The 21,906-nt window shown below is 44.8% G+C and overlaps 2 protein-coding genes across 2 annotated transcripts; both read right to left on the bottom strand.

The window, feature by feature from the left end:
- Positions 1 to 3,650: 3,650 nt before the first annotated feature.
- LOC127328982 (cytochrome P450 716B1-like) lies at positions 3,651 to 5,494 on the bottom strand. The gene has a single exon (XM_051355534.2). The coding sequence runs from the start codon at positions 5,317 to 5,319 to the stop codon at positions 3,850 to 3,852; it is 1,470 nt and encodes a 489-aa protein (XP_051211494.2). The 5' UTR covers positions 5,320 to 5,494; the 3' UTR covers positions 3,651 to 3,849.
- Positions 5,495 to 17,995: 12,501 nt separating this feature from the next.
- Positions 17,996 to 21,681, bottom strand: LOC127334145 (uncharacterized). The gene is made up of 12 exons (XM_051360568.2): positions 21,564 to 21,681; positions 21,359 to 21,460; positions 21,137 to 21,267; positions 20,787 to 21,056; positions 20,513 to 20,630; positions 19,820 to 19,900; positions 19,610 to 19,738; positions 19,403 to 19,527; positions 19,062 to 19,328; positions 18,583 to 18,716; positions 18,407 to 18,493; positions 17,996 to 18,336 (listed from the first exon to the last, which is right to left on the bottom strand). Exons 1-12 carry the CDS (start codon positions 21,649 to 21,651, stop codon positions 18,198 to 18,200), a joined length of 1,671 nt encoding a protein of 556 aa, XP_051216528.1. The 5' UTR covers positions 21,652 to 21,681; the 3' UTR covers positions 17,996 to 18,197.
- Between the last annotated feature and the right edge of the window lie 225 nt (positions 21,682 to 21,906).

Genomic DNA, 21,906 nt, shown 5'->3' with positions numbered 1-21,906 from the left:
CATATCAAGGGCGAGTGTATTCGAAATGCCAAAGGGTATACTTTTTTTGACACTCTCAAGCCTAGTTTCTAGCGTGCATAACTAATTATAGCATCATATATACAGAAGCTATGATACAATTTCAGCATACTACTCCCTTGTTCCTAAAAAACCTCTGTATCTAACAAAGTTGAGCACCTTAGTTATAGATACATTTATATCTAGAAAAAAAATGAGCAGCTTTTTTTAGGACACATGGAGTATTATATAGATTCATAGAACAAATCATGGCTTGGGATCGGTAAACTTATATAAGTACTAATTGTTCAGCACATTAAAGAAGCAACATCTGAAATATATAGAGAACAGAAAATAGTAAAAAGATAAAAAAGGTTACAAATTACGGGATAACTTTCCCAGGCTTGAAGTCTTTCTCTTCATGTTTAATTAATTCAGACCAAATGCAACCTATGAAATCTGAAAATCAAAAAACAGAAACAACAATAAGATTGAATTTCAGACAAATCCAATCGAAATTGATGGTGGTCTGAATTTTCTACTATAACTTAACGAATCGGTTCGAAAAAATCCAGGAGTTTCTAGAAGTGCGAACCTGCAAGCCAGGGCAGATGCAAGCTCTGCCGCCCTAGGTCCTGAAAATGAGGAGGCATGGATGCGTAGATGCGGAGCCACGGAGGCCAGAGGGACGAGTCTCGTGCGGTGGCCATGACTCCCCTGTCGCAACGTTGTTCGTCGGCCGTCGTCTAGGGCTCAGCGGCCGTGTTGAGTAATTAGATATGGGGACTCGGGAGCGATCGACCGGGAGGTACAGAAAAGACCCAACAATCCATTCCATAGCGTCTGGGTTTGGTGTGGCGTGAGATGGAGCTATCTTTTTTTTTTACCATGTACGCTCGTAGGCATACATTACTTGTATTTATAATAAACATAATAATATAGAGTTGATACGGAAATTCAATTCGCCTCCCGGGTGCGTATGCTCCCTCTACTAAAAAATTATATTTTGAAATGTTGAAAAATTTAGACAAAAAATTCTACATGTACATCTTCATAATATACGTGCGTTCGTCAAGTTTCACGAAAAATCAATATTTTGTGTGGTCTATATAAAAAAGAGAAAGTTTATCTTGTGAAAAACATTATTTTTAGCACTGAATTTTATCTTCTTTACACACGTCACATGATAAGTCGATTTTTTATGAAACGACTTTATGAGCACGTAGCACATGAAGATGTACGTGCGAACTTTTAGTTTTAATTTTTTTTTAAATTTAAAAGTATGTAAGATGCATTTCGAAATATTGAGAGCATATGGACCCATGTTCCAAAACACCGCTCCCTGAGTTGATATGCCTACAAACAACGGAACACAAAGAGCATATAAACAGATGTACTGCTGCAAACTGTCATCACCGCAATTAATAAGTACACATGTCCTTCGCTGTTGCCAGAGAAAAAGAAGAGTACCAACAGTTGGTCCACTCTTTCGCGCTGAGAAGCCCCTAGCCAAGAGGCGTTGACAAGCCGAGATAGCCACCAGCCTTATAAGACTGGATCTAGCCCGATGAGAAACATTGGCCGGAGGAGCCCTCCGAGCCTCTTCAACGCCGGATTTGGGGCCAGCATCACACCGCTCTTCAGGCGGCCGGATCCCCCACCGTCTTCTGTTAACATGCAACGGTCATAACCTCTGCGCTCCAAGATCAGTCCATCCCTACCACCACGCCAAGACGGGGCGCCGGATCGAAACCACTGCAACTTCTTGGACTCCACAAGCCTCTCGCCGGTGTCAGCAACACCTTCGTCGAGCAGGGACATGAACTGTGAGGCCATTATTCCTAGAAGCACCATCTCATCTGCGCCACCATGACATTGACAGAGAAACCTTGAAAACCTAAGCAACCTAGGACAAAAACAAAAGCACAAGAGAGAACCCGCATCCCCTCCCCCTCGTGATGCCAGAACATCAATTAGAGAGGCGAATCCTATATACCGACCAGGTCGGTGTATAGCCGGCGCCGCACACCCCCATATGGGCCGGGCCAATTCGTATATTTCGGGAATTTGCTTATTTCGTTTTCTGTTCTCTTCTTTTTTCTTTAGTATTTTTTTGTTTTTCTGTTTTCAGATTCGAAAATTGTTACAACTAAAAAATATTCAAATTCGAAAATGTTCAAATAAAAAAATCAAAATTTGTTCAAATTTGTTAGGTTCTAAAATGGTTCAAATTTGAAAAATGTTTAGATTCCAAAATTGTTCAAAATTGAAAATTTTCAAAATATTTAATTCAAAAAATCTTGAGATTCGAAAAATATTCAGATTTTAAATTTGTTCAAATTAGAAAAATGTTCAGACTCGAAATTTGTTAAAATTTTGAGAAATGTTCAGACTCAAAATTTGTTCAAATTTTGAAAATAGTTCAGATATGAAATTTGCCACAATTCAAAAATTGTTAATAGTATTCAAATTCTTAAAAATTCAATTTTCAATTTTTTTTAATATTCTAATTTTTTAAAAAAATAAATGATTGGTCAGATTTTAAAAACGTTCAATTAAAAAAATTGCAATTTTTTAATTAAAAACATAAAAGAAGAAAAAAGATAAATACCTGTCTGATGGGCCAAGCCCACATAAAGCCAGAGGGTGTGCGGCATCTGCTTTCTACCGAGCAGGTCGGTGTAAAGCAGTTCCCAATCAGAGGGGAAGGGAAACAGAGCTAATTGGGCTAGAGATGATTGGACCACTTTAGAGGGAGTTGAGCTTAGCTTTGTTGTGGAGCTTTGATCGTTGAGTTGTAACTGAGTTGTAACGTACTTATATTTAAATACGGAATAAGAAAGTTTGGGCGCGACTAACTATCGGTTAACCTATAATTAACTTAATTCTCAGCCATTTAATTTATGTGTAACTCACGCTTAAACTGACGTAAAAGATATGCAAATGCAAATCCATGTGCAATAACACAGATCATGTGTAATCATTATGTGTAAGAATCACGATGCAAATCTAAAGGTTGTTGAGTTGATCCAATCCAAAACTAACTTAATTTTCGGAACTTTTGACAAAAGAGACCACCTGCACGAGTGAATTGTCAAAAAGGACCACATCTGAAAATTATTGTCAAAAAGGACCACCTGCGTCGTGGTGGCACGCGTGCCAGGCGACACGTGTCGCCTGCCGCCACAGCCGGCTCCGGCAGGGCCTGCCGCCGTTGCCCCTGGCGGCACGTCCACAATGATCAATGAATAGTCTGCTGATCGATGAACACTGCACATTAGCTACAAAATTTGTTAAATTTGTCTTTTTTGCTGAGCCCAAAATACAACGTATTTTACAGTGAATTTTTGCACGATTGTAGTGCATAGAGTTAGCTACATGTAGGTATTTTTTTCGAATTTTTTGAGATACTTAAAAAAAAATCAAAACATGCTACTATTCATAGATCAGGACAATGTGGACATGCCGCCGTTGACTGTGGCGGCAGGCCCTGCCGCCTCCGGCTGTGGCGGCAGGCGACACGTGTCACCTGGCACGCGTGCCGCCACGACGCAGGTGGTCCTTTTTGACAATAATTTTCAGATGTGGTCTTTTTTGACAATTCACTCGCGCAGGTGGTCTCTTTTGTCAAAATTTCTAATTTTCGGCCAACCTAAAAAAAAATCGTGCATCCGTTGTTGTCGATGTATAGGCCGGGAATTATGCCGGGTTTCGAAAGGAAAAAAGAAGAGGCTGAAATGCCGAATACATGTGGTGGATGGAATCAATCGTTCAGTCCAGTCCAGGACAACATATCATTTCCTTGGAATCATTCGGTGATGCATGATGCACTTGTCGATCGTCTAGTAGTACCTAGCTTGTGGTGGTGGTCTTTGCCTCTATTGGCTCGATGTTGACGAGGAGCCCATGAGCAGGGAACGGCAGCGGGTGCCTGGAGAAGCTGCCGTCGCAGCCGGCGGCGAGCTTCCACCTGAACCCGGTGACGATGTAGTGCATGGCCACCAGCGTCTCCACCCTCGCGAACTCGTTCCCGGGGCACACGCGCGCACCCCCACCGAAAGCCACGAAACTGTACGGCAGTATCGGGTTGTCGAACCTCGCCGGATCGAACCTGCCGGGCTCCGGGAAGATGGCATCGTCCCACTGCGTCATGTTCGACGCGGACAGCACCTGCCACCCCTTGGGTATCAGGTGGCCGTCGAACTCCACGTCGTCTACCGCCCTCTTGAAGTTGGCAAACACGGGCGGGACCAGCCGCAGCGTCTCCATCGCCGCCGACCATGTGTATTTCATCCTTCCGAGGTCCTCCCACGACAGAGCGTCGCCCGGAGCCTTGCTCCTCGCCACCTCTTCCTGCTCTGCGACGACCCTGGCGTAGGCGTCCCTGTTGGCGTCGAGGTGCTTCATGAGGAAGGTGAGTAGGGTGGCCGTGGTGTCGTGCGCCGCCACCATCACGAACATGACGTTGTCGATGATCTCCCCCTCGGACGTGCCCTCGGAGAGCATGCGGGTCATGAGGTCGTCGGACGGCGAGCTATCCCCGCGCTCCAGCTTGGTGCGCTTCTCCTTGAGGACCCCCGCGACGGCACGCCGCCCGCGCTGGCTCGCGGCGAGGCACTTGCCGAAGGTGGTGAAGGGCAGGTTAACCGGGATCGACCAGATGCCCCTCACCAGCGGCTCGAAACCCGCTAAGAGCTCCCCCCTCACGGCGGCGTGGTCCTCCCTCCCGAGACCGAAGATGACGGTGCACATGATGTCGAAGGTGAGCGACTTCATCGACGGCATCACGGAGACGGTGGCGCGGCCGCTCCAGTGCGTGCGGAGGTGGTGCTGGACCTCGTCGTCCATGCTGGCGACGTAACCCCTGACGACTTCGAGCTTGAGGAACTGAACCATCATGGCCCTGACGCGGCGGTGGTCCGCGCCGGCCAGCTCCCGGATGTTGCGCCAGCCGACCATGCTGTTGAAGGAGCTGTTGCTCATGGCGGTGAGCGCGTTGCTGGAGAAGAGGAACTTGTTGGCAGAGGGGCCGACGACGAAGACCGTCGGGCAGCCGAAGAGGGAAAGCCTGGAGACGGGGCCGTACTTGGAGACCTGCCGCCGGAGCCATGCCTCGGCGGTGTTGGCACGGAGGGCGCCCAGCAGTCCGAGAGTCTGGCCCAGGACGGGCAGACCAAAGGGACCGGAAGGCAGCTTCTGTTTCCGCCGTGGACCGTCTGGAGGTGAGCTCTGCTTTCTCAGGCGCGACAACACCAGCAAGACGGAAACGAGGATTACTGCTGCTACAGCTGCCACCACGGAAGGATCCATGTCCATGTCCATTCTCTTCTTCTTTTTGTTTATTGATCCCAGAGCTCCTCTCGATGATCCTCGTCCTCTTATAAATACAGTACGGAGTAGTACTCGTCTTCGTTTGTTTATTTGGTGTTGGAATCATTGCACAGAATCATGCTACTATGGATTCCCGGAGGGAGTAAGGACAAATTGAGCAGCTACGGAACCAACAGATATCGGGCGACGATTAATTAAGCCTGAACATACTGTGAACTTCACTATCATGTATATGTCAAACAAGATGTGTACATTAAGAGATGAGAAAGGGATTTGTAAAAGTAAATTGATGTAGCCGGCACCGTAAGTCGTAGCTGTAAACATCTTATGCGCTCATAGACAAGGCACGGCTGCCCGGCTCCTACAGTAACTAGCGACCCTGTTTTGTCACTTCATACTTCAAACATGTATCCAACGCAGATTCATTGCGGGCCAATTAACATGAACCAGCCTTTTTTTTTCAATTTCTGTCGACGCCCCCCCTAGCCCTCCATGAAATGCAAGAAATGAAGGAATTCCGAGCTGGATCAACCTAAACGTGGCCAATTAACATGAACCAGCTTTATTTTTATTTTTTATTTTTTCTAATTTTATAAATTGTTTGACAGATTTCTGCCGCTCGCTGTCTCCTTTGGTTCACCTTGATGTGATCAAACCCCGCGCCTCTCGTCGTCTCCTCCAGGCAACACGGGGGGAGGGGGGGACCCTAACCCGCTCCCGCCGCTGCCCCCTCCTCCTTCCCTCCCCTCCTCGACGCCCTGTAGGTGCTGCCGGTTGAAGACCATAGCGCCGGTGAAGGGGGCGGCGGGGATTTTGGCCCTTCGGCTTCTCTGCGCGACCACGGGGAGGGAGGTCGTTGCGCAGGGGTCGCCGGTGCGGATGTCGCCGCTCTGCGGCTTCCCCTGGACAGGTGCGGCTCCTCATGATCTATTGTGGCTAGGTCGGTTGCTAGTGCAGGAGTTGCTACTGGTGGAGGCTCTTGGGCGCCTGAGCGGCGGCTCCGGGTGGTGGTCTTCAGCGTTGTCTCTCTAAGCGGTGGCCATGCGTGACTCGCGTCTCGGGCCGCAAGGGCGCGGGGTGGCGTGGCCTTGGATGCCGGGTGGCGGCCCTGGACAATCTGTTAGTCTCGGCTCCAGGGGTGGGCTTTGGTGGCATCGCTGCTCCAGGGGTGGACAACAATGTCTGGTGCTCGATTGATGCCGGTTATGGTCGTGCGGGTGAAGCGGTGGTGGTGGTGTGTATCGCCCGTCTCTCGTCATATCCTCGCCATGTTCTGGACGAGGTACTATGCCAGGCAGCGGACAATTGACCTTCTTTTCCCCAGATCTGAGCTTTGTGTGGGGGCAATCTTCGAGATGGGATGGACTGGGTCGGTATGGACAGGTCATTGAGTGATCTTGGAGCTCTTGCTTGCTTGATTGGTGTGGTTGGTGTCAGCGATGAGCTCGACGTAGGTGATTCTTGGGCTTATGTCACCTCGTCTCCTTGGGCCGGCAATACGTGAGGAGATGTTGTCGCTGCAGTGGCTGGTTCTGTTTCCTCTCTACGTCCTGATGGCGGTGACCGCCTACTGGTACGGAGCGGGACTCCGGTGAAAGCTGTGCAAGGTCACGGCGGGTGCGGGTGATGATGACGTCTTCTATGCCATTTACCTTCTTGGGGGTGCCACCAAAATGTCCCTCCTTTCGCGTAGCTGGATCACGCCTCCTTGCAAAACTTGAGTGCTTCTTTGGTCGAGGGAAAGTCTTTCTTCACCGACTCTAAGCTCACCCTCTCACCCTCGTTGAGCTTGTCGCCCTGGCTACACATACACGGTGCTTATCCCTGTTCGGTCGGCTACCTAGAAACCCATGAGTCGTTGTCTAGCTTGTCGTATTGCCACAGGTGATGCCGATGATTACTTCTTCAAGCCGTGGGCTTAGTGTGTTGTTGGGCAAGTGCCAAGGTTGAGTCTTTGGGGTGGTGGTCGGGTTAGGGCGAAAGCTTGGCAAGGCCTTTGGCCAGTGCAGGCGGCGATGTCGTCCTTGGGCGTCGTTTCCCTCCTTGGAGGCATCGCGTTCAAGTCCTCCTCCTTCAGAAATCTTGAATCGTGAAGTCAACCAAGCTCCGTTGGTCAAAAAGTCGCCCACTTGCCCACCCAAAACTAGTTTTTGGGCCGGTAAGCACGTTTTCTTTCGCCGGCACCCCCAGGCCCAACCCAACCCACGGGGGGGTAGCGGGAGCACCGGCGGAAGTAGTAAAGCGGGCGGGCCCGCCCTGTTGGTAAGTGAGGAAGATTTTCCCTCCAAAAATTGTGATTTCCACTCTCTTTTTCCGCCATTTCCACGCCCAGCCGCTGCCACTCCCGCCATTTCCTCCTCTCACGTCGACGCCCCCTTGCCTCCTCCTCGTCGTAGAGATGCCACATAAGAAGTTCCAAGGCCCTCACGTCGCTTCCGATGGAGTTGAGGCGAACAAGAAGAAGCCACGAAAAGCGAAGGAGCGACTGGAGAACTGGACAAGCACGATGTGGGCGTTGGATATCTAGTACCGTGCGATGATCTCATTTCGTGAGAAGGATGTGGAGCAACGAATTCATCCAACTAAACGGTAGTACGAAGTCATGTGGGAGTGGGAAGCAAGCCTACCCGAGCACATTTCAAGTGCTTGGGCCAAGGCTGGGTGAAAAGCTAACTTGGGCCAGATTTGTACAGGACTAGGAAATGTTATGCAACACCTTTGGACTTGGAGAAAACACAAATTTGGGAATGTCAACTAACTTGAGAAATCTCGTTCAAGGCTTGAGGAGCTCATGAGCATGAATTCCGATAGAGAGGAGATACGCCGAGTGACAGACATCATGAATGAGCTTTTGTATAGGGAGGAGATGATGTGGATGCAGCGATCAAGAATTGACTGGCTGCGTGAAGGAGAACGGAACACAAAGTTATTTAATAGAAAGGCCGTGTGGCGAGCAATGAAGAATAATACGAAGCAAACTATTGATAACGATGGTATGGTGCATACAGATCAGCAGCAGATGGGTAATCGAGTCTCTAAGTGAAATTTATTCACCTCTGATCCATCCATTGTCCCTGACCCAGTTCTCGAGTTGGTAGAGGGAAAGCTACAGAAGATATGATAGTAAACTGTGTGCAGAATTTTCAGACAAAGAGATAGCTGACGATTTGTTCCAGATTTGGTACTTCAAAGGCACCTGCCCCCGCGGCCCGGTGGTTTCCCTGCTAGGTTCTTTCAATGGAATCGGGGACTTCAGCGGTTAAATCCTTTTTCTCTACTAGTGTCATGCCCGCTCGTGTTATTGATGCTATGATCGTGCTCATACCTAAAGTGGATCAGCCGAAGCACTTCTACTCCAGTGCTCCTACCTTAAAAAAAGCATAGGCCCATCAAACATAACAACGGTGGTGATCTTTTCATACCTGTTTATAAGCGCTGGCACGATCGTAATTTTAATGTAGGTCCACCGTATGTACAACCATGTACATGCCCGTATGACTCGTGTTGTGTTGTACCTCGGTTTTTTTTACGTATCTATGGTCACATGAGTGTGCTGGAATAGAAAGATCATATAAAGATCTTGCTCACGTGATCTTTTTTTTTTCTTACACGACGTACACATACATTATCAATACAGACGGATATACATGGTTATATATGAGTTTCGGCGGATCCAACACAGAAAAAAAAAACCAACTATAACTCTTCAACTTCGTTTAGAGGGGAGCACCGGAGCAGCCCTCCAGTAAACCTGTGTAACGTTATCTACAAAGTAGTGCTTGGTGAACAGACTACTGCCTATCCTTGATGGGTTTGCGTCTCCAAACCAAAATGCATTTGTTCCAGATGGCTATCCTCCTTGCTTTTGAGTTCTTTCACTATATTCAACAGGAAAACGATCTAGAGAAGAATTTTTGGGACAGAAATTCGGTGCACATGAGCACCAGTGATCCCTTTTCTGAAAAGTAAATAAAAATCATATTTTTAAGTTTCAGAAAAATCTGAAAATAAATCATGATGTAGTTAGTATTGTATCCCACAAACGTGTAAATTTTCAACTAGAAATAACGTGTATTTTTAGCTGCACAAAAATAACAAATATGTGGATCTGAGTATAGTGATTCAAATCTCCAAACAAATTCAGACTTTGTCATTTTTGTGTAGCTCAGAAAACAAAACATTTGTAATTGAGATTTTATACGTTAGTGGAATACATCATTAGCTACTTTTAGAATTTTACTACATAATTTTTTAAAATATATAAATACAATTTTCGAATTTTTTTAATACAATGAGAGCACCGGTGCCCTTGATCCAAAAGAACTTTTCGGAATTTTTGTTCTTACAAACTTGACCGCTCGAAGATCGGGTTGGGGTTTCCTATGGTAAGCAATGCAAAAGTTAAGCTTTTCTCATCAATGGGTGCAGTGGATAATGTCATGTGTCACCACAGTGAGGTGTTCAGAGCTATTTTGGATTTGTTTTCAGCGTCGCGTGGGCTACGACAAGGTGACATTCTTTCACCTCTTCTGTTCTTTTGTGGCTGATGGTTTATCTGCTATGCTACATGTAGGTGTGGTCAGCAAGCCATAACTCCAGTCAAAGTCTGTCCTAGAGCTCTGGGTGTCTCACACCTTCTCTTCGCGGATGATACATTGTTGTTTCTCAAAGCCGAGGAACGGGAGGCTGAGAGCACAAGCAAGATCATTGACACCTACGTTCGTGCTAGTGGACAACTGATTAATCTGAATAAGTGATATATTATGTTTGGCAAACCATGTCCTGAGCAAACACAAGACAAAATCAAAGGTATCCCACAACTTTAAAGGTCGGAGTTTGAAGAGAAATATCTAGACCTGCCTACGCCTCAGTGTCGGATAAATAAGTCCTTGAAGGTGCGGCTGATTAAAAGGTTTATGCAGTGCGGTGACTCGTTTCCCTCTCAGTCGGCGAAGGAAACACTCATAAAATCGACTTCTCAGTCCATTCCAACCTATATAATAAGCGTTTTCAAGTCGATGGCTTTGTGTGATGAGTTAAACTACATGGTGAGGAACTACTAGTTTTTTTTTTGATAAGGACTAGTGGGGTTGTGAAAAAGGAAGGAGAAAAACTCAGTGGAAATATTCTGGAGAAGCCATCCTAGAAGCCGAAAAAAAGTCCCCCGTAATGGTAGTACAGCATGCGGTTCGTATCTGTGAGTGAGCTACAGTGGTCCCGCGTTTGACGGTAGAAGAGATGGACCTATGGTACACATGTGACACAAACGTATGTACCGCCAACCGGCCTCCTCCTCTTCCTCTCCTCACCCTGTCGCCCCTCTCCAAACTAGACGACTAGGAGCTACGAGCGGCTCATCGACGACTGCTTGATGCTAAGCATGTGCTTGGCCTCGATCCGGTGTGCGATGATGATGGTCATCTCGTGGAAGATGTTGGCGTCGTCCATGTTGTATTATGATCCAAATTCATATACTAAAGGGAGGCTAACTTCTGACGAGCGGAGCGAGGCCCGTCGCCGGTACGGATCGTTGGCACTGTCTATATATACATCTTGTAAGCCGCATGCTAGGGTTTATCAGATTATAAGATAACCCACGGCGTTTGTAAACACTCTACGATATAGTGAAGTTTTGCTGGCTGGTGCCCGTTCCCTTCTGTGTTGGAAGGGGTTTTCCACGTTAAATCTTGTGTCTCCGCTGCGTTTTCTTTTATCGTTCTTCGTTATTTGCTTGTCGCTTTCATAACAAGTGGTATCAGAGCCCGTGTTTCAATCTACGGTTTTGCAAGTTGTCTTCCTTGAAGTTCGATCTACCGCGGCTGGATTATGCCACGAGATTTTCTCTGTGGCAAGTGAAGATGAGGGCAATCCTTACCCAATCTTCTAATCTGGATGAAGCTCTTGATGGATTTGGCAAGAAAGATGCCAAGACCTGGACCGACGATGAAAAGAGGAAAGACCGTAATGTTTTTTCATTAATTCAGCTTCATCTATCCAACAATATATTGCAGGAAGTGTTGACTGAGAAATCCGCAGCGGCGTTGTGGTTGAAACTGGAATCGATCTACATGTCCAAAGATCTAACCAGTAAGACGCACGTGAAGATGAAGTTGTTCTCGCACAAGCTGCAATAAGATGCGTCAATGATGAATCACCTATCGATCTTTAGAGAGATTGTTTCTGATTTGTTGTTCATGGAGGTAAATTATGATGATGAGGATATCGCTCTTATAATGTTAGTCTCGTTCCCTAATTCTTTTGCAAATTTTTGAGACACTTTGGTATACAGCTGTGATGAACTAACACTTGCCGAAGTTTATGAGGCCCTCCAGCAGAGGGAAAAGATGAAATCTATGGTGCAGGCAGAGGGTTCGTCATCTAAGGCAGAAGCACTGCAGGTCCGAGGCAGGACCGAGAACAGAAACAACAACTACAACAACTACAGAGCAAGACTGACAGAGGTTGCTCAAAGTCCAAGGGACGAGATGGTAAGTTCTGCAAGTATTGTAATAAAACTAGCCACAATATTGATGATTGTTGGAAGTTGCAGAATAAAGAGAAAAGAAACGGTGCTTACCAACCAAAAAAATATCTGAGGGTGATATTAAGGCTGTTGTTGTTTTCAGTGATAATTCTGATGGCGATTGCCCAGTTGTGTTTGCTGGTTGTGTTTCTGGTAATGATGAGTGGATTCTTGATTCTGCATGTTCGTTTCATATTAGCTGTAACAAAGACTGGTTCAGTTCTTATGAGTTTGTGCAGAGTGAAGATGTTGTGCGTATGGGAGATAACAATCTACGTGAGATCGTGGGCATTGACTCCGTTCAGATCTAGATGCATGATGGCATGACACGCACTCTGACAGATGTGAGACACATATCTGGCATGGCCAGAAATCTGATCTTCTCAGTACCCTTGATGTTGACGGGTACAAACACTCCGATTCTTGCGGAGTTCTGAAGGTATCAAAAGGTTCTCTCGTTCACATGATTGGTGATATGAATTCTGCAAAATTATATGTTCTTAGAGGTAGCAGTTTGTCTGGTATTGCTGATACTGTAATTCCTGATGAACCTGGTAAAACTAATCTGTGGCATATGCGTCTTGGACATATAAGTGAACATCGTATGGCGGAATTGCACATGAGAGACCTGCTAGACGGCTGCAATTTGAGTAAGCTTAAGTTCTGTGAACACTGCATTTTTGGTAAGCATAAAAGAGTTAAATTCAATGCTTCCGTTCATACTACTAAAGAGATTCTAGATTATGTGCATGCTGATGTGTGGGGCCTTTCTCGCAAGACTTCTCTTTGTGATGCAAATTACATGCTTACCATCATAGATGATTACTTCAGAAAAATGTGATGGACGCGACTCAAGATGGGCAGGGCTCGCGGCGGCCTCTCAGCCACCTCTTCCACGGTCGGCCGGCGCCCACGCAGCGAGTGCGACCAGGCTGCGAGCAGCTGGCGTGCCCACACCATGGAGCGCGACCGCAAGTGGCCGGCACAACCGCGCTGTTCCCTGGTGACGCGGCTCAAGATGGCTCGGCGGTGCCAGGCATCACGATCTCTGTCGAGCCAGCGAGTTTGATGGAGAAGAAGCCGTCAGCTAGCAGCTTTTTTTCGATAAAGGATGCTTTATTACTTCAAGAAGCAATTACATCCAGCCTCTGCATAACCAGGATGCACACAGCCGTTTGTTGTCTCAGAGTCCAGAGTTACAAAAATACAAAGGCGAAATACATATCGGAGCGATGAATCATATGACGCCTAAGATGTGGGAGGAGCTACTATCCGTAGACTATGCTGCCACCCATGTAGGGAAAAAGTATCCCTCGCCGTATCCTCCAACCGTGTACAGACCTCCATAAATAGGCCTTGGTTCTCCACACGCTGAAGAGGTAACCATGAACGGAGAATACCTGTGCATCTGTAGATGACTTGCAACAAAGAGCAATTTTTGTCATTAAAGATCTTGTCATTTCTACATAGCCAGAGCGCCCAGATAACTGCTAGCGCCCCCATCCTAAGAAGCATTTTAAACCTTGAGTTAATACCATAAAGCCAATTGCCAAAGACATTAGCGACACTAGTCGGTGGATACAAGGTAGACGCTACTTGGATGACTGACCATATAGATCTATAGCAGCCTTTGGAAGAATAAATGTTTGATGGTTTCATCATGATGACAAAAGACACATCGTATACTTCCGTGCCAATTCCGCTTAACAAGATTGTCTTTGGTGAGAATAACCCCGCGACGAAGATACCATCCAAAAATTTTAGTTTTTAATGGTATCTTCATCTTCCAAATTTTTTTATTATTATCAACTGGTAAATCAGAAAGCAGGATCGCATTGTATAAAGATTTTACAGAAAAAGTACCATCTACATGGAGGTTCCATCGAAATTCATCTGGTTCTGGCGATAACTGAATATCTCCAAGCCGCTGAATTACATTGTTCCATGCCACAAGCCTTTGTCCTAGTAAAACCCGTATGAACGTCACATTCGGGGGTGAAGTAGCCATTACAGTTGCAATGGTATCACCTTGGCGACGCGCAATTCTATACAAAGCGGGATACTGTTCACTTAGGGGAGCATTGTCGAGCCAAACATCTTGCCAGAACCGTATCTGTGCTCCATTCTTAATGGAGAAAGTCCCATGTCGAAAAAAGACATTTTTTGTCGCCATAAGACCAGCCCAGAAGTGTGAATCCCCAGGTTTCCAAACCACCTGAGATAATGTCTTCGAGCCGATGTACTTTCTCCGAAGTATAGTTTGCCAAATCCCATCCTCCGTAAGTAGCTTAAAAAGCCATTTACCCAGAAGAGCTGAATTCTTGACCTCCAGGTCATGAACTCCAAGCCCTCCTTGATCTTTGGGACTACAAACTATACTCCATTTAACCAGTCGATATTTCTTTTTCTCGTTGTCCCCTTGCCAAAAGAATCTGGATCGATAATAATCGAGTTTATGCAGAATTCCTTTTGGTAGGATGAAGAATGATAGCATATACAGTACCATATTAGTTAGTACTGAATTAATGAGTACCAATCTTTCACCCAGGGACAACAATTTACCTTTCCAACTACTGAGGCATTTTTGTAATCTTTCTTCCACTAATTTCCATTCCGCAATTGTCAGTCTCCGATAGTGAATCGGAATACCCAAATAGCGAATCGGAAATCGGCCTTGCCCACAACCAAATAACTCTGTATACAGAGCTACATCGTCTTGGGCATCACCGAAGCAGAACAATTCACTTCTATGGAAGTTAATTTTCAATCCTGATAATTGCTCAAAAGCTGCTAAAATTAATTTCAGATTTCGAGCTTTTTCAAGATCATGATCCATAAAAAGAATTGTGTCATCAGCGTATTGAAGGATAGATAAGCCACCATCAACCAGATGTGCAATCACACCTTCAATCTGACCATCAGACTTGGCTCTCTCTATGAGTACCGCCAACATATTCGCTACGATGTTAAATAACATCGGAGATAGCGGATCTCCTTGGCGTAACCCTTTTCGTGTTTGGAAGTAGTGTCCGGTGTCATCATTAACCCGGATTGCAACACTACCTCCATACACGAAATCATGAATTAGAGCTCGCCACTCAGGCGAAAAGCCTTTCATCCTGAGTGTCTGTTGAAGGAAAGACCATTTAACTTTATCATACGCCTTCTCAAAATCAAGCTTTAAAATAACCCCATTTAATTTCTTAGAATGCATCTCATGTACCGTCTCATGCAAAACCGCTACTCCATCAAGGATATTCCGTCCTTGCATAAAGGCTGTCTGCGATGGTAAAACAACATGATCCGCAACCGTATTAAGTCTAATGGTGGCCACTTTCGTGAAAATCTTGAAACTTACATTTAATAGGCAAATGGGTCTATATTGTTGGATCCTTTCTGCCTCATTAATTTTCGGTAACAAGATAACTTCACCAAAATTTAGACGAAATAATTCTAGTTGTCCAATGTGTAAATCACTGAACAAATCTAGAAGGTCCGATTTAATAGTATCCCAGAAGGTTTGATAAAACTCTGCTGGAAACCCATCTGGACCCGGCGCTTTGTTGCATTCCATTTGGAAAACTGCCTTCTTAACCTCTTCCTCAGTATAAGGTGCGGTTAGCAAGCCGTTTTCTTCCAAAGAAACTTGGGGTATATCATCCGTTAAGTCCTCGTTAAGAGAGAAAGTACTTTCCTCCGGAGGACCAAACAGACCCTTATAATAATTAGTAATGTAAGACTTGAGTTGCTCATGGCCTTCAATCAACCCTTCATCTTGAATAAGAGAGTGAATACGTTTTTTCCGGTGTCTCCCATTAGCCAAGCCATGGAAATACCGCGTATTCGAGTCTCCTTCCAAGATGAATTGAGCTTTGGATCGTTGATACCATTTGAGCTCCTCTTCGCGAAGAAGACCCGCCATCTGTTCATTGGATTGATTTTTAAGCTCAATCTCATGTGTAGACAGGGGTCTAATCTCCGCAACAGCCTCAAGCTCATCAATCACATTTGATAAGCGAGACTTTTCTTTTTTAAGAACACCAGCCGTATGGGCAGCCCAACCAGAGAGATGTTTGCGCATAGAACGTATTTTATTATTCCATCTCAAAATGGGCGTATTCCCCCCGACCGGTCTATCCCAAACCCTTTTAACCATATCATGAAATCCCTCTCGATATAACCAGCCAAGTTCAAATTTGAACGGCCGTTTACAAACGGGTGTGGGATTCCCGGTGGTTAAAAGGATGTGAGCGTGGTCAGACAGTTTTTCAATACGTTCTAGTGCGCGGACTGACACCATAGGGTATTTATTTTCCCATTCGGTATCCATCAACACGCGATCTAGTTTCTCGTAGGTGGGCTCCGGCAAGCTGTTTGCCCAAGTAAACTGTCGACCAGTCATAAACACCTCTCTTAAATCAAGGCTATCAATGACAGCGTTGAACAAGAAAGGCCAATGACCATCAAAGCGGCCTTTACTTTTCTCATGAGGAAACCTCAACAAATTAAAATCACCTCCGATTAAAATCAGGTAAGGATTATCTTTTGTAAGGTTTACCAACTCACGTAAAAAGTCAGCCTTAAACACTTCCTGGGCGGCACCATACACAGCGACCAGACTCCACATGAAACCGTCTGCTTTGTTCTGAATGTCGAGCTTAATGTGGTACTCTCCATCAGAACTAGCCAAAACGGTCATGGTGTCTATGCGGACGCCAAGTAAAATGCCCCCTGACCTACCACGGGGCGGGCGAGAAAACCACTGAAAGTTAATCCCGCCTGACAAACGGTCGAGAAAACTTTGAGAGAAATTTCGCCTACCCGTCTCCAAAATAGCAAGAAAATCTAAATCATAATCTCTACAACCATCAGCAATGTGGGAATGCTTAGCCAAGTCACGAAGATCTCTGCTATTCCGGAACATGCCATTCATCGAGAAACTATTTTAGATTTAGAGTTCTTGCCATACGTACGAGATTTCTTTCCAGCCGATGATCGAGAACCACGTTCGGATGCTTGTAAATCAGAACTAAGCTCCGCGTGTTCTAAATCAACTTCTGAAATGTTGCCAATTATAGCCGAGAGAATTTGACCATCTAGGATGTCATCATCATCATCATCGTCTATAATTGCCGTTTTAGGCCCAGTGGAGACATTCGGAACAACCGTTAAACGGTCAAGCTCCGTTTGTCTCAACACATTAGCCGAAACAGAAATCTCATCCGATCGAGTACCCAAGGAAACCCCTAGGCTACTCAAAATAGAAGAAATACGAGTATCTGAAAAAGAAACAAAAGACTTAGACGGTTGTTTAATACGTGCCGTGTCGAGGTTCATCTCCGCCTTGCGTCGCATGGCTCTATGCATGACGTCCTCATCCGTCGCGGTCACCGGGAAGTGCGGATGCGAGCGCGACCCGTTCATGTAGTCGCCGCCGCCGCAGGATCCCGCGGAGGTGGCGGCCTCGGACCTCCGCGCCGCCGGATGGCTGCGGTTGTGGAGGCGCGACCAGTTCCAGGGATGCCGCAGACGCTGCGCGAGTCCTGCGACGCCTGCGGGTGCGGGCGCGGACGTGGCTGCATCTCCTCGCTGCCATCGTCGTCGGTGCCGGTGCCGCAGAAGTACTTGTTGCCGCAGACGGCCTCCTGGGAGCTGGAGTTGGCGGAGAAGGCTAGCAGCTTGTACGTTGTAGGAGGTGGAGGAGAACAACGCAGCCACTGGAGCAAAGCACAGCGTTGAACAGAATGTCATTGCCATAGGATCCGCAGCGACCGTCATTGTCAACCGGTACAACAATGAACAGAATGTTGACTCTCCGGTCCACTAAGGGCATGTACAATGGTTGATAAGGCGATCTTATCTTATGATTTTTGATATGACAACAAAATATGGTATACAATGGGTTATTTTTTAGTCTTATTTTTAGCCTCATGTATTTCTAAAAATATGGTGAGACATATTGTGCTAAGAGATGATCTCTTAGCCAAGAGAAGGCAAAGATCTTTTTTTATTTCTTATGTGGCATTCCTAAGATAAGACTAAGATAAAACCATTGTACATGCCCTAACAAAATTGGCACCAGTAAACGCCCGTTCGGTGGAGAGAGGCATAATTACATGCGTAGACAGGTGCCTTTGCGCTGCAAACTAGACGTCAGAAAATGGACATACGGCATTGAATACAACTGGGTACTGCCAATCTCAGCAACAACGGACGGTCTAGAAAACAGGTGCATTTGTGCCCGACATCAGTTTAGCATTTTCGTTCAGCAAGCCATAGGTTACTTCTGCAATCTCAAACAAGCAACGATATGGAGATTGTGTGACCAATCAAGGGTGTGACGCATCTAGCAAAGCATGACTTTCTTTCCCTTCCGGTAACCGTATCTCACACGGCCATATTTGGGATCGAACAACTCGTCATCATCAGATTTATCCTCATCCGCATAGTTAGGACTGCACCAGCGAGGCATGGGCACAGGCCACCTGCAGTTCAATTCAATGAAACAATTTGTCCAAAACTTAACCCCAGCTAAATATGCATCCGAATACTAACCTGTTTAACTTAGTTTTGTCATCTAGATCCATTTTCCAGAATGGCGCTCCAGAGGGATCACTGTCGGTGCCAATTTCACCAGGTTTACTGTCAAACATATACCAGTAAGAAGATTATGCTTCGGCAAGCTTCTTAAAATATTCAGAAAATAACTTAAATGAAATGCACTTGAATACCTTTTTGTCTCAAACGATGCTAGAATTTCGTAAATCTCATTCAAACCCAGGAAAGGGGTTCCTATTCTCTTATCATAGAAGTTCATGCCAATAACATCCCCATCAAGACTAACAAGAGGGCCTCCAATCCCAGCCTAGCAAGTTGACATGAACAAGCTGGGATTTATATTCCATATAGGTATTGCTAGCCTACTCATTCCGATGCAACTGTACTTCCTCTTTTCAGAAATACAAGGCGTATTTGTCTTTCCAAATTCAAGCTTTGACCATTGATTAATCCAATAATATCTACATTTTGTGAAAAAACATTACATTCATATTCCAAAGTGCTTTCTCATGGCCATGTTAACTACAAGCAAAATAATGTCAGGGGTATTTACAGTCAAAGATCGCTTTTAGAGAGTCAAATTTACGCCTAGGAAAAAACAGAGTATTTACTATCACCAGGAAAAAATAGGGAATAAAAAACACTCGATTACCTTAGTGATTTTACACGTGGAAGTTGCGAGAAAATCGCAATCAAGTGTGCCTGTCCAGCAAACCAGATCCCCACTAGTAGCCATTAACGCGCCTGATTTGAAGCAACGTCCTATAGCTGCTACTTTAAAACTCTTGTTCCACCAAAACAGAGTATTTGATGGACGAAGAGCACGGTAATTCTTGACACTGACTAGAGCAACGTTGTAATGTAGGCTATAATGCTGTAACGTTCCTTCTCTGCATTGGCTGTTAAGCAACACTTCAATCTGCAAATAATACAGGGATGAGACTTAAGCAGCACCTCAAAAGAACAGCAGTTACAGAACAAGGAGCACCCAACCCTCAAGTTTTCAACAATCTTGTTCTCATCACCAGAATTTCTAACCAAGCTTGCTGATGTCAAAATTATTGTAGATCCATTCCATTCAATAAAAAAACCCGTGCATGCAAAAAACCTCTTTTCTCCTGCATACCATGTTTATGGCTATTAGCTAGTTTTAATAAAAACAGTGATGAAAAAGTAAATGGCATACTACTGTAAAATCACCATTGAATGAAGCCAGCGCGACAACATTGCGATTTATGTTAGAAGCTCTTTTGCTAAATTTTCTCCAGACACCTTCACCTTTTATGTCGCCAAAAGTCTCTTCAAAAGTATTAACCAAAATCATGCTAGCTGGAGAAATATACATTGTAATAGTTGTTATTGGTACAGAATTGCTGTAGAAGGTAAGCAACTTTAGAAGCAGTGACACACCTCCTAACATGGAAGATGGTAACTTCGGGTAACCCATGGAGTCTAGATCTAACTTCTCCTGGTTGAGAAAATTTCCATGTACTGGCAACAAGGTCAACTGATCAGCACTGACATATACTACCTCCATCCCAAGGCTTAAGGCTTATATTTTTTTGGAAAAGACAAAGCAAGTAAAGTTTGACCAAAATTTTAGAATAATCTATCAATAAATATGATATTTTGTAGATAGCACATAAAAATATATTTCATTATCTATCTAATAATATCAATTTTGTATTTGACATGTTAATAATTTTTTATAAAACTTAGTCTAACTTAACATAGTTTGACTTTCTGAAAAAATATAGGGCTTAAGCCTTGGGATGGAGGTAGTACTAATACGATACACGGAAAGTACATTCACATAAATTATGCGCATGATCAGCATGTAACATTAGTTATATCATGACAACAGCCTGAGCAACAACTAAGATTAGAATTCGGCATGGATGAACATACCCAAGAATGTAACGTACATATGCTAACTGGTAAGATCTAACAATGTAAGAGTACAAGTGAAAAGGCCAGACTAGTTGATATACAAATGTAAACACTATACTTTCGCAGCTTCTAAATAACTACCATTACAAAAATTGAAACAATTTTCATAATACCACAATGTTAAGCAGTCTCGAGGAGTGCCTGTGTGCTCACCTTCTAGATGCTTGAGAATTGTGCCCCATGGTAGGAAAACGGCTCTTCTAGTAGTCAGAAAAAGGTTCATGCCAACAACCTTCCCATCAACAGAAACAAGTGGCCCACCTTCCCAAGCCTAATAACACAACAAAGGTGACAGGCAACAAGGATTAAACTTGAATCAAATGAAGTTGTATAGAGCAACAGTTAAATAAAAAATAAATCATCATTCTTATTTCCTCCATGCATAACAGAAATAGAATACAATGATCATATCATCATGCAAGTGTACCTCTGAGATTTTACAATCAAGATCTTCATCATCCTCAGATACCCTTGAATCACCGTCAAATTTCACATTCTTGGCTATTATTTCACCAGAGACGCTGCGCCCTATAACTACTAATATCTCACCATGGGGCAGAATTTTGAGTGCATGTTGGAAAGATCCAACCTGAATATCAAGGAACGCATGGACATTGACAACAGCAAAGTTGCGATCTAAATCAAAGTCAGACATCACCCCCATATACACTTCATTGCCTTCATGGCGCACTTGAATCTACAAAACGGTAAGGCAGGAAATAAGCACACAATTATCAGAAGTGAGAAAAATAGTAAAGGATGATTGTCAGTGCCAACCTTCAAGTCATCATGGTCTTCATTTGTACCATTGAGAGCTCTGACCAAACTCGCAGAAGTCAGAAACCTTGTAAGGTGGCACCCCTGGCGTTCCATAGCTATGCCCGAACATGAAAATAAGATTGTGTCTCCTAGAGACGATCGCAATTTAAATTATTTATAACTGGCTGTGTTCCAATATATTTTGTTGGAAAACTGAGCAGACTAAGCATATATAATTACCATTGTACAAAGTAATAGAGGCGACACTTTTAGACAAATATGATATTGGCCTATTACTGAGCCCAGACCGAACACCTTGATCAGAATCCCCAAGGAAGCGACCTAGAGTTTAAGCAAATAAAACATTAAGGCAACTGTGAATAATCAAATAAAGCTCTGAAAATTTGAGGGGAAACCTAGGAGAAAAGAAGAAGATCTAGCAGACCTGAGACCAATGATTCATTCTTGGAAGCTCTCCTGCTCTTACGAAAGCTTCTGGTGAGATGATCACCACCCCTCTTAGCTTTCTGCATCTTTTTCAAGACTGGAGCAGAACTTCCTTTTAGAAAGTAAATTAATAGGGAAAAATGTGGGGTCATGGGCGGTGAAGCAGCGACATAAAACTATAACCGAGCAACTAATCAGGAACCCTAATAAGGACCTCATGTCAGGGTTGCTGATCCTTGACTTGCCCGAAACACCAACAGTGATAATTTTGGTTGGGGTCATCAAGGAAGGTGGCCAAATAGCATCATTTCTTAGCTCAATTATCAGCTATCAACTACAGC

Source organism: Lolium perenne, chromosome 2 (genome assembly GCF_019359855.2).
Source record: "Lolium perenne isolate Kyuss_39 chromosome 2, Kyuss_2.0, whole genome shotgun sequence".
NCBI classification, from domain to species: Eukaryota; Viridiplantae; Streptophyta; class Magnoliopsida; order Poales; family Poaceae; genus Lolium; species Lolium perenne.
The sequence above is the reverse complement of the archived record's forward strand: the minus strand, read 5'-3'. Positions and strand labels throughout refer to the sequence as shown.

Coding starts and splice junctions, on each gene's coding strand:
- LOC127328982 (XM_051355534.2), bottom strand. CDS start 5,319: ATGGACATGGACATGGATCCTTCCGTGGTGGCAGCTGTAGCAGCAGTA.
- LOC127334145 (XM_051360568.2), bottom strand. CDS start 21,651: ATGCAGAAAGCTAAGAGGGGTGGTGATCATCTCACCAGAAGCTTTCGT. Junction 21,461..21,563: donor GAATGAATCATTGGTCTCAG/GTCTGCTAGATC, acceptor CTTAAACTCTAG/GTCGCTTCCTTGGGGATTCT. Junction 19,528..19,609: donor CGCGCTGGCTTCATTCAATG/GTGATTTTACAG, acceptor CATGGTATGCAG/GAGAAAAGAGGTTTTTTGCA.